General features: G+C 41.5%; 2 protein-coding genes across 3 annotated transcripts in view; both read left to right on the top strand.

The window, feature by feature from the left end:
- Positions 1–12,889, top strand: part of CEMIP (cell migration inducing hyaluronidase 1) — a 113,897-nt gene that overhangs the window by 19,023 nt on the left and 81,985 nt on the right. The gene's annotated exons all lie outside the window — the stretch shown is intronic.
- The window catches only part of LOC141965641 (cell surface hyaluronidase CEMIP2-like), a 55,019-nt gene that overhangs the window by 23,377 nt on the left and 18,753 nt on the right, over positions 1–12,889 (top strand). Inside the window, exons 16-17 of the mRNA XM_074917489.1 lie at positions 2,584–2,799; positions 10,887–11,095. Of these exons, the coding sequence (XP_074773590.1) occupies positions 2,584–2,799; positions 10,887–11,095 (425 nt within the window). The remainder of the gene's footprint in view (positions 1–2,583; positions 2,800–10,886; positions 11,096–12,889) is intronic.

Below are 12,889 nucleotides of genomic sequence, written 5' to 3'. Positions count from 1 at the left end.
AATTACTCATGCCAGAGAATCTCTGCAGTCTGTGTTGGGTGTGTCTGTGGTCCCCAGAATTGCTCAGAGAGGCCAGCACTGGCTCCTGGCTGTGGTCTAGAGACTCCCATGGGATTGCAGTTCTGCCTACCTAAGAGACGGGCGCTTCCTGATGTCTTAATGGAGAAGCTGGCAAACAGTTCATGATGGGAAAAAGAAAAGCAGACACCAAGTTAAAGTGGAAGTCTCTTATCCCCTGAAAAAGAGAGCAGAAAAAAAAAATAAAAACAACCCTGAAGAGACCGCTGACCAAAAAGACTTGCAGGGTGAGGGCCAGCATCACTCCAGCTGAGTAAAAGCTGTGCTAATGAGGGCAGGGTGGTAAAATATAGGTGGTAAAATATAGGGAGATTCACACTGGTTGAAAGTGCTTTCCTTAAAATTATAACAGTGATACAGTGACAGGGCTTTTGTTGGCAGTTTTGTTGGCAGTTGCCAATGCTTGAATTTTAGAAAAAAGTTGCAAGTTATTATGAAGTTTTCCAGTACATTATTAATTTTTAATATAGCAAGTGTTTTTCACTGCGGTGTTCAGGACTTCTCTTCAGGTGTGCTGCCCGTGGACAGGTTGAGTTAGCATATCCCTAAGAGATTACATACTCACATAACCGTCATCTGTCAGCTCTCCCTGTCAGGCTTTGGACAGGTAATTCAAGTAACCTTTATACCATTTCACTCCCCTCCCAGGTAGTCCACACCTAATGAAAATGAGGTGTCTGAACAGCCGTGTGGTAGCTAGACATGACCTGTCTCTGCACCCTCTTCTAGCTCATTCCTAGAAAAAATTCACTTGGAAAAAAAATACATGTTGCCATAGCTGTAACTGCAAACTCAGTGCACCCCTGTCCTGCAGTGTACAAAAGTAACGTAACTTTGAGACTTATAAAATAAGTGGCACTGCTCGTTAACTTTTCCATTTCTTTTCTGACTTTCAGACTTTTTAGAGGAGAATGTTAGAGATCAGATTAGCATTAGCACCAGAACTGGTTGCTGCTGGATGGAAACACTGAGAGTGTTAATCAAATGTAAGCTGTACTGGCTGAACCTTTGTTTTGAAGTACAAGTGACTTTGTTCTCCTCCCCAGTGAAGTTCCTGTTTTCATATTCAGCTCCAGAAGTGCACTGTCACAAAATATTTATAATGGAGCTTTGAGCTGCAGCACACTGTTTGCATTTTTTAAATATCTCCTCTTTTATAAATTAATTAAAGAAAAAAAAAAAACCAAAACTTTTGGGCTCCTCCTACTTTGCCAAGTAGCCCTTTGGGCCAAAATTTCCTCTGGTGCACTAAGAAAAGGTTTTAAAACACTCAAAAATACACATTAAATTTCCATGTGTTTGAGCCTCCTTTAAAAGAGACTGCTTCAGGTGTTAGACAAGAAGGTGACAGAAAAATGGTTCTAGGCTCTAATTTAATTTTTAAGGAATAAAGACTTTTATTCTGCAAGTAGTTCTTGCTGCATTGGTCATTCTTTTTAAGCCAATGGGACTTTCCATCTAACTGAGAATCACAATGACCCTCCTATTCTCCTAAACTGTTCTGTTTATTATTGTTAAAATAAAGCCTTTAAAGCCCTTAGTAAACTTGCAGGCTAATCCTGCTGACCCTAATTCTTACTCGTGTGCACAGTCCAATTAAAATTAGTTGGGCTAAATGGAACAAATTACAGTCCTTTGGGTCGGCGTGATCCAGTTGCCATTTATGCTGTCTGCTTTTATACACATTGGTGCAGGATTCATTCAAAGTGCTTGACCTGGAGTATTTTTTTTCTTGATTACTTCAGAACTTAATTGTCGCACACTGTAATAATTTTCTCTGCAGACATTAAAATATTCCATGCTTTTTTTGCTGAACATCTGCAGTTTCCTTGTTTTGCTGGATTTTCATATCAGGACAGATTCTTTTAATTAGCTACTGAAAAATTTTGAAAACAGAGCTATGCATAATGAGGATAATACTGCTTCCTGTTATTTCTCTTCCCTAAAAAAAAAAAAAAATTCTTCAGGGATGTATTAGAATGTGAACAAGAGCCAATTCTGAGAACTGCTGTCGCTTCTATGAGTTATATAAGGAGGAACAATGAAGAAAAGATGGCACTCACAGAACCACTTAGAACAGTCGTTGAAAATATATGAGAAAATTCACCAAATATCTAGTAATTTTTGTTTCTTTGATCACAGCTGTGATATTCCTCAGTAAATTTCATAATCTTCCAGTACTTCCCTACCCGTTGAGTCATCCCCTTCCTTTTGACACCACACAATTTATTGCTGTGTGATTTCAAGGAATACATGGTTGTGCGAGTGCATTTTGAAGAACCAAAAGTCTAATTTTTGTGAACATATCTGCCGGGATTAAGAAATGAGAGGGAAAACCAATACAACTGGAATTTTTTTTTAAATGGATGAGGCAAAGCAAAACTCTTTACTCAGACAATAGAGCTTTCTATTTCTATCAGTATCATTGTTTTGGCTGTTATAACACTGCAAACCCAACTCCTTACTTAGAACTAACCAGTAATTTTTCTCATTTTCTCCTGCTAGGTTGGACTGAAAGTGTTTTTTGGCAGATCTGGCCAGTGGTTTGGAAGCAATGATAATGACGGTGACAAAATGTCCATCTTCCATGATCTGGATGGCTCCGTGACAGGGTATCCGGACACTTTCGTAGGCAGAGCAGACAACTACTTGCTGCGTCATCCTGGGTGTCTCACTGTCCCACGCTGGAACGGGGTGATGTGTACCGGGAAATTCGCACAGGTAACAGGGGACAGCTGCAGGCAGCGTCGCTGGGCGTGTTGTGGGAGTGTCTTCAGATAGTGGGCTGAGGGCTGATGGAGTGAAAACTACTCAACACTCCATAAAATAAGAGGTGAATAATAATTTAGGTATAATTTTATTCCTCTCAGTGCTATCTGCCTAATTCCAAGGGCTCAGTAAAGCTCCTGTTGTGCAGCTGCCTCCAACCCGTGGCTGTAAGGAGTCTCCTCCCATTGCCCACAAGAAGCTGCAAATTGACATTGAGTTGGGGGAAAGCTTGGTATTCTCTAATTCTTGCTTCCAGGCATTTGTCCACTCTTCATGGGGCTCTGGTGAATAAATCTGGTGAATCAAGTTTCAGTAAAGGAAGATGTTACTCCTCTGATACATCCCACTGTGTTCAGGATGGTGAAATGGGTGGTTGAGACACAAATTCACACTTACTAGAAATCACTGGCTGAGGGATGGTCAGTCTTAGTGGTGGTCTTAAGCCTTCACAGCAGTTTTTTTCAGCATATTTGAGTTAGAGACCTAGCTGAGGTGTCAACACCTTGGTAGAAAGGGCTGCAAATCCTACATAACCTTTCAGTAGGGAAAGAAAGAAACAGGAAAATGGTGAATGGAGGGAAAATGTGACCTCAGAATCAGATTGTGGTTCATTGTATGTTGCACAAATTTTGACAAGACCTTTGTGTGTGGATTGAACATACTGTAAATACATGACTCACCACAGCTTTCAGTCACCTGTAAGAGATTGCCGATGGCTCTCCTTGCTTTTCCATTTCTGAAGGATATTAATGTATTTACAAAAATGGTATCCAGGCCTGTTTTAAAACTCTAGTTACTTGGACATCTTGCTGGGTGTCCTTGTGTTGAACAAATATTAAGACTGTGTGCGGTAGGCACACACAGCACCATGTGGTTTGAGGTTGGAGAGTGGGTACTGGGAGCCCTCATGCAAGATGTGGCTTTTGGAAGGACCATTATGTTGTCCTGACCCCTGAGAACAGTCCTGCACTGTCAAATAAAGACTGCAGTGGGGTGAACTGCTGGATGTGAAAGGCCAAAGAATGGCATATGAAATGGTCAAGTGATCTTAAAATAAGATAAGAGTTCATGAGATACAGGAGGTGTTATTTGTTTACTAATTTATTAAGAGTCTTCTGTGGACTTGGGAGCATGCTGCAAACTCTTGTCTCACTGGGAGTCGGTAGACATTGCCCAGACATCAGCAGGTGCAGCACAGGATGAAACTCTGCCTGAAGTCACTGAAGACTGGGCAGAATTAAAATTACCTCAAGAGGAGCGAGCAGGCTGTCAGGTTTCCCTTTTTAACATGCAGTTTTGTGAGCGTGGGGATTAGCAGAGCCTGATTTCCTACAGCTGCACCTCAAGATGGGTTTCAAACCTAGACTCATGGATTTTCCACATTGGGAGTTTTCTGAAGGTGCTTTCTCTGACGTGTAGTAATGTGTGGGCTTGGACTTCGGGTAGTCAGACCCAGCACTCTGTTCCCCTTTCTCCAAGAAACTTTATGCATGACACTTTTAGAAATGCAATTATCTCTGAGAGCTCTATACCTACATAATATGTGCACAGTCAAATCCAGATTATGCCTGTCTCTTTAAACTAAAAATATTTTTATGCGTTTGCTTTAGTTGCACAGCAGAGAGGAGGAGTTGCTATTTAGGTGTCTAGAGACTGGACTTACTCCCCCTGGTTTGCTATTGCCTAGGTGGAAACAGGATTGGGTTCCTATGAAACACTCCCATTGAATTAGGGTTTTGTGCTTGGCATTTATGTTTTGCTCCATGTCTCTAGAGAAATGATATTCCCTGCTCTGGCAACCTAACAGTTAAATTCAGAACTGTAAACAAGGAGGCACTTATATTTTTATTTCTATTAATACCCTCCTGGTTATGGCACTCTGCATGGTGAGGCAGTTTTTCCACCATAGAAAATTTCCTTGGCTAGGTTTAGGCAAGCATAAACATTTGCTTCTCTGGGATCCGTTACTTACCAGCATTTTTCAACTAATCAGCATCCAGCAGGATGAGTAAAGCTCATATTAAATGCTTCACTTTATAGGTTTTGTGTAGGGAAATATATGTGTGTGCAGGGTAGAAGAAATTAGTCCCGTGCAGCAGGGTTTGATTTAATTTGGAGGGTATAATTGCTGGAGTATTCCAGCTTAACCCTGGTTCTCAGCACCTTGACAATATGATGATTTGTTTGTGTGCTATATTCTGAGCGTCATACTTCAGATCAAAAGCCTGAAAGAGTCAATCCAATTATGGAGAAAGATGGTTTGCTTTGATCTTAGCAACTCTATTACAAAATCTGTTTTTCTTTTCCTTTTCGTGTAGCTCTGGTAGACAAGAACTTTTATTCTTCCCTAGTGCAAGCAGGTGACAATGTGCTTTCAGTTCAAGGAAATAGTGACTGTGTTACTGCTGAACTGGGCCCAAGATAGCCAGCCTAGGGATGGGCTACTTGGTGTGGAAAAATGAGATCCAAGTCCTTCAGCCAACACTGCAGCCAAATCCTTTCTGAGCAAAGTGTCCAGAGTTCAGTTAATTCCTTTCTGCTTGGTTTCTTTCATTCACTCGTCATATCTTCTCCTGGATGTAATTTGCCTGGGAAATGAAATGCTTGAGGAAGACCTATTCTTCTGGCATCGTTTCTGGCTACACAAAATCCTGGAGACAGACTGTCCTGAGGGCGTTTTAATCTGACAATTTAGGTTGACATTCCCCCCCCTTCCTACAGTTGGTTCATGGTCCTTCCTCCTCGAAGCACCACGCCAACTTCCCCACATGGTGTCCAAGACCTTCCTTCAACAAGGAGCACTAAGAAATGCCTTGTTCTTTGGCTCCAACATTGCCTTTCACTACCAAAAAAAAGGGTTCTGGAACCAGCTTAAAATCATGAAATTTACACAAGCAAGAACTATCAGCTCTTTTTGTCCTTCCCTTTCGATTCTGGAGCCTGTAAGGTTGGTGTTGTCCAAACAAGACCAACGCCTTTGCTTTTTAATGACAGCTGAAACTCAAATGTTGTAATGTAAATAAAGCAAGGCTTTGAGGAAGAACACCAAGTTGAGGGAGACTCACAGGGAAATCAAAAGAGTTGGCAGCACCACATCTTCTGGCAATCTCTGTGAGTCACTCAGACTCTGTCAGCAGGGCGTTGAGGTCCTTGGTGTCCCGTCAACCTGACTTTCAGCTGTTGCACAGGCTGGTAATAAAAGAAGAATGTAGGGAGAGGCCCATCCCATAGTTCTCTCCATGTAGGTGGGTGATATTTCCAAAGGCACCGAACTGGAGACTCGTCAACACCTGCATTGCTTGTTAAAATGTAAATGAGATTCCTAAACTATTTTATATAAATTGTACGGCAAGTGCCTTGGCTCCCACTAGGCAGTTGAAGCTATGCACTTACAGCCCTTGCAGACTTCACAGCAACTCATCAGGAGAGGCAGTGAAACTTCTCTTTTTCGGTATTAGTCTTTTATTAAAATAAGCAGAGTTTTTGGCAGTATGTGGTGTTTTCTTTTATAGCTTAAAAAGGTGTTAGACAGCCATAAGAGACTGCTACATAGCTAAATCAGTGTCAGTTTTAAATTACCAAAAACTTGATGCCTTGGTATTATAAAATACTTCAGGCGATGCTGTTGATTTCTTACCAGTTCACTTAGTCACTATCTTACTGCAGGTGACTGAAATAGAAATTATTCCACTTCTGCTAACTCTGCAGTGAATGTTTGCAATTGCACTGATCCTGTACCTCCAAGCACCTTCAGCTGGTGTTGTGTACTCAGTACCTGTGTAGCTGGTTTTGGTACTGATGCTTCTAAACGAAAAGCAAGCAAGAGATGCGGTAGATACTGAACTGTGCTTTTCCAACCACGGGCAAGCCCATACAATCCCAGGGTGTCTGTGATGCTGGAGGATTGACAGCACCTCACACATTGGGAAGAAGGAAAAGCCTCAAGATATTTTTCAGCTAATGATGTCCGTATTTGGGCAAAGAGATCCAATTTTGGTCTCTGATGTACACCGCTGGAAAACCAAAATAGTTTTGCCAATGTCAGTGACATCCTAGCATGGCCTATCGTGTCTTAGAGAAAGATACTTTTTTTTTTCTTTTTGAAAGAATTTTAGTCTTCACTTGGAAATTTCATAGAGAAAATGTTTTGCCCTGGGAAGTTAACCTTTTTTGAACCGTCAATCAACCAGAAAGGGAGAAGATATGTTTTGAGCTTCTAATTTTTAAGGTATTTTGCCCCAGCCTGGCAGTTGACACCACAGCAGGGAAAAAGCAATGTTAAAGAAACTAGAAAGCAAGCAAACCTTTCCCAGAAACCAAGATTTTCTGTTCCAGTACTTTGCATGCTGCTTATCTTCATACTTGCTATCCACTTGAATAGCAGATCCCCCATGAATTGTAAAATAACTTATCTTCTCAGTTTCACAATCTACTTGGGAAAATTGCCATGTAAGCACAGGGAAATCTGACACATCTTTTTAGCATGAAGTTTTAAGCAGCTAAAATGACAACTATGTCCATTAAACCATCCAGGCAAGTAGAAGGCTTGAATTTTACAACATTTTAAGTAGCTTTTCTTCTCATACTACATTAAGCTGTCACCACTTCTCATATTTTAAAGTATGTTTATGACCCACTTTCTCCTCTTAAATGTTTCAATAGCTAACCAAAAATTATGGAGGTGTTGCTAAGGAAGATGGATTTATCATCCTAGAAAAAAATTCTCTTGTTACTCTCCTTTTTGCTCCCGTTCACAAGTGGTTTGCCCCTGCGAAGGTAGATAAAAGGAGGAAAAGTGATAAAATTTTCCGAGTTCAGTTCAAGTGAGTAAAGGTGTCACAGAGCAAAGGCTGAGGAAGAAGGAGGCCGTGTTTTGATGTCCCAAGAGCACCATGCTGGGAGAGTGGCTGATGTTTCACCTACCTGGGACTTGTGGAGCTCAAAGGGCTCTTTTTACTTCATACGTCTCATTGGGAACTAAAATCAGCCTTTTGGTGCATGACTTCTCTTGATTTTTCTGAAGCAATCTGTTGGTCTTGATTACAGACCCGAAGGGGTAACTAGGACTTGATATGAGTAAGCATCACAGAAGGGAGGTCAGGGATTTCATGGACAAGGATTGGATTCCCCTCTTTTCCCTTGTTCCCTCAAATGAGGGGGGAAGCCCAGAGAAAGGCATAAATGGGAAAATATAGAGTGGGGCTTTTTGTGCAGCTTGGTGTGTTCAAGAAGGACCAGGTCACCAGGACTGTCATTCCAGGGCTGAGCTAGTTGCTGCAGGAAACATCTCAGCTAGTCCCTGCATCCAGTCAGAGTCCTGTTGACTTTGTGATGCTTCACCTGGGCAAAAGAGTGTCTTCGTGTAGGATCTAGATTGCTTGATCAGGGCTTTTCCCTACTGTGACCTCCTTTAGTGATAAACATATTGTACGACCCACCAGATATACTACTGTACTTATGTGGGACTGAAATCACATCCTTGGTGGCTCGTAGTTCTGGAAGGCATTCACTCAGTGGCCACTGTTGGTCAGTTTACAAATATTTCTGTCAACACATAAGTGTCATTTTGCTTGTTCTAGTAATTACTGTTTCATTCTCAAAACAGTTGTCACCATTATCCTTGTGACCCGTGACTTGGTCTCTAGGAACTTGAAGGAAGATGTTACCAAGGCTCTGACATGCTTTCCTCATCATTATTGAAACATCCTTCAAACTCTTCCAGCACTTTCCTGATCTCATTAACAATTGTTGTAGTGAGCAGCTTAGGCCATGCACAGCACACACTCTCTCTCTTTTTTATTTTTACACAAATACCTTAAAGCATATAGTAAACTTTTGTTCTTGGTAGTCTGCAATTTAGGAACTTTTCAGGCTCCTTGAATGCATTCTTGGTTTATTTTTCTTCCTTTCTTGGTTTATTTTATCACTGGTGCATTTAATTTTGTAGTAACTGCACAGCAGCTACCACCTTAAGATTCTGTGCTTGCTGGAGACCCACATTAGAAGGAAATAATGTCAAAGTTTACAGTGATAGGACAAAAACTCTTGCCTCTTATCCAGAAAGACACAAGTGAGCTATAATTTTGCAGTATCAGAGTTCATTCCAACCATTCTTTGTCAGAAAATGCTGGTTTGATTGAGAACAGTTAATACTTTGATGGGATTTTGGGTCTGAAGATGCCTTACTGATCACCTGCTCTGACCTCAGCACTTCCCCATCCGGCTGGCCACAAATGAGATTGAAATGGGATTTATTACATTGCATGTTACTGACTTTCCAATCATGGTTTGAATGTGAAGGGAAAATAGGTTTTTCTCCTTGGTTTCATAGATAAAAATGTTCTTCTATCAGACTGCAAAAATAATTTATTCTTCCTTTATCCAACAAGAATAAGCAAACGGGCAGCTGCTCAGAGATTGCTTGGAGTGAATTACTTGATCAATAGTTTCAGCCATCAGGAAAAATTTCTGTTTAATGTAATTCTGGGATCCACTTTAATCTTCAAGGGTCTGCAGATACCGCTCAGGATAGGTTCTTATTAAAGTGCAATAGTGTGGAAAGAGGAATGGACTGAATATCCAAGAAACATTTGCAACCACTTCTGGATTACTTTGATATGAGACTCAAATTTTTAACTTGAGCATTGGGCATGAGGCTGCTGGATTCAGGGGTGACGTGAGGCGTAGGCAGAGATGGCCTGTCTTTTGGAGGTCCTGAAGAGCTCAAATTCAACAGCTCTGTGCATGCACAGAGTCCTGAGCATGAAACTGGAACTGGGAGCTGAACTGCCTAGAAACCCTAACTAAAATAAACCCATATAGGAACCAGTGAGAGAGAGTCTGTTTTTGCAGAGCTTTCAATCTGTACAGACAAGAGGAAGAGCAGGAGATACAGAGATGTGAGGGGCCAAGGTCTCATAGCCCCGCATTAGAAGGGGGATATCCTGATAGATAGAGTTTTGTCCTCTCTGACAGTCTTGGCTGTGCTCATATCCTTGCCTGTGCTATTAAAATCTGTTGACTACTGCCTCCATTTTGATCTACCTCAAAGACAGAAATTAAAACTAAAAATAGTTTTGCTGGATGGATGCTCACGTAGAAGTTTAGACGTTTCTGAGCTAACATGGATTTTTATGTTGGATGCTTTAAGTTCTTGATGCGAAGAGCACTCTTGTACACTGTAGGAGAGTAAAGGAGGCAGGATTATAGGGTCCTCATCTGCCCTTGCTTCATTTGAAACCCTTCAGGGAATATGACAAGCTGTCTGCTATAAGCCTATGTGCTGAGTCGGATTTGTATGACTAGTTGTGCATCCTCCTTTTGCGCTGGAATTTCACACAGGGGGAAGCAGGTGAATGTCATGTGTTCAGCCTTAGAACTAATGTTTGCCACATGAATTGGCCTTCGTTTGAGTGACGGCAGGACAGAAGAAGCGTACAGCTGGAGTGTACTTTTGTAATTGGTCCGTAGAGTTGAACTACAGGCCAAGGGCATCTGTGGGTCCCTGTGCAGAAGAGCTCTCTGTTGAAGCCTGTGGAACATGGTCTTTAGTCTATAAGGTCATATAGTCAAGCCATTGAGTTTTAGCCCCCAAAATTTCAGCCTGGTCTGCTACTTGAGAGCAAAGATGCGGATTCCATTAGATAACTGGACGTAATCCAAAGCCTGTTGAAATAATTTAAGGCTTTTCTGTATTTTCAATGGAATAAGCCTGTTTTTAAAGTGCAGTTATTTGTATTAATAAAAAAGAGTTACTTTGTGATATTTTCTTGATTACCTTCTCCCTTAAGATTTTGAATAGTGAACATTTTTATGGTGCTGTACAATTCATATCTCACTTCATGGTGTCCCCACAAATGGCTGCAGATGCTATTTCTGTTTTACCTTTTTATTTGAACTGGAAACGTTTCAGTGACTTTCCAAATGTTCTGAGCTCTTCACTGGCAAAAACCACTTACAGGATGATGATCAAATGCACATGTTATGGCTGCGCCTGGCTGGTTTAATGGATATGTTTGTCATTTTCCTTTCACCCTCAGCTTTATATTCAGGCCAGACGCCCTGAGAATCTGACCTTATCCATTGCCAGAGCAGCATACCATTCCCATCCCTTGCGGCTGCAAGGCGTGAACAGAGGAGCACCATACCAGCAGTACCAGCCTGTTGTGATGCTTGAGCAGGCTTATGTCATCCAGTGGGACGGCAGAGCACCTGAGGATATTATCCTGTACTCGATCAACTTCAACAGGTACTCCCCTCTGTTAGAAAATGTTCTGTTTTCAAAAGATCTGGAGCTTGAACAATTTCCCAGGTTATTTACAAGTGACCACTCAAATGCCTGGGCCATTTCTGAGAGCATGGAAGCAAGGTGTTAATGGCTGGCACTTACTGAGGCAAAGAGATGCCTCCGCTTTCACTTTATTCCAGCTTTTTTTGATGTGCAGAGACGTTTCACTTTCCAGAAAGTTTTAAAACAGAATCCAAGTAAGCCCTGGCCTGCTGTCCCTGAAATCCCTCCAGAAGAGCTCTGGCTCTTGTTCGTTTGTTTGTACTAGTTGCTGCACACATAATTTATCTCATATATATATATATATATAAAGTGCAGAAATACATAAGAATGTGCACAGAGCTTTGCATCTTCTGTAATCCAAACAGCACTACTTCTTTTTACACAAAGTTTTAAAATTCTAGGACTCAGTACAGCAAAATTGTAGGCTGTGCTGTATTTATTTTCCATGTTTTATTCTAGAATTATATAAAAGCAGGGCATATCCATTTTAGGTACTACTTTTTTTTCCCTTGCAATCTGTTTAATTTTGCAAAATTTCATTTATGGTATTTAGTGCTGTTCTTACCTCAGTGAAATTACTTGTGCTTTGCCCTGGTACCACTGTTAGGAGTTGTGCAACTGCAGTCCAGTCAGTTTAGTAGTGAGACATTGCCATGGTTTGCACAGATGAGATGCTGCAAGAGATGAGCACCACAAAAAAACCTAGCCATCACCTTGGGTTCTGCAGTTTATGTGACTCCTCGGTAATTGATAAGAACACAACACACCAAAAGGACAGAGGTATGCAAATGAAATCTTCCATGATTACACACAACCCAGCCACACACAGGCTCAGGTTTGCAAAGCAGGTTTTAGATAGTTGACATGAAAGAAGTCAGAGGCACTGAGGACGTGAAGCAGCATGTACTGCTGGTAAATCTGGCGGGTTCCCAAGTCCACCCACTATTATCCATCAAACCCCACACCCATCCGCTTGCTCCTTCAGCAGAGTGTCATTGCTGTGGTTTTAGATTAGGATAATATTGGCAAAAGCTTGAGCGTTTGGTTTCCTGAATGTTGGGGCTGAAGAAATTTGGGGAGAAATACTGTCCTTGGCTCCCATTGTGAAGGCCCGTGGGAATGTGGCTGAGAAGGGCAGTGTCTCCTCTTTATGCAGGCCCATTACAGGGAGTGACATATACCTGGTCCTCTTGATTTACAGATGTAGTAGCTGTAGGGCCATGACCGAGTCACTGGAGGATCAGGGTTGGGACACTCCCGTCACAGAGGAATTATTAGGATTAAATCACTGTTTTCTGTATTAATATATCTTTGTGCACTTTAAGGATGAGGGAATCCATTAGTCACTCACAGACAAGCTGAGCTTTGCAATTATTATCTGTCTTAAAATGATGAGCTATTTCCTTGCAATTGCAGAGCTAAGTCTTCTGCCGGATAACTGGTGGTTACTCTATCACTGTGCCAATTAATACTCACCAAAGCTTTGGCCCACGGTCTTCAAGCACGGATTCAAATTTGAAGGCAGAAGTGGGGCTTTGGTAAAACTCAGCTTGAAGTTGAGCTCTTGTTCAAGCGGCAATTTAACTACATTTTTACTATTGAAAACCACAATGTGGTTATGGTTCTCTTTGTCTTGTGTGAAGCCAGTTATTTGAGCGGGGCAAAGGTTCGTAGATTTTTCTGATCCAGAAACAGTTGGCAAGGTATGTGTTTTGAAGAACTATAAACAAGAAATGCCCTGTAATGAAGGAA

Source organism: Athene noctua, chromosome 13 (genome assembly GCF_965140245.1).
Source record: "Athene noctua chromosome 13, bAthNoc1.hap1.1, whole genome shotgun sequence".
NCBI lineage: Eukaryota > Metazoa > Chordata > Aves > Strigiformes > Strigidae > Athene > Athene noctua.
Note: the sequence above shows the minus strand (reverse complement) of the source record. Positions and strands in the feature narration are given on the sequence as shown.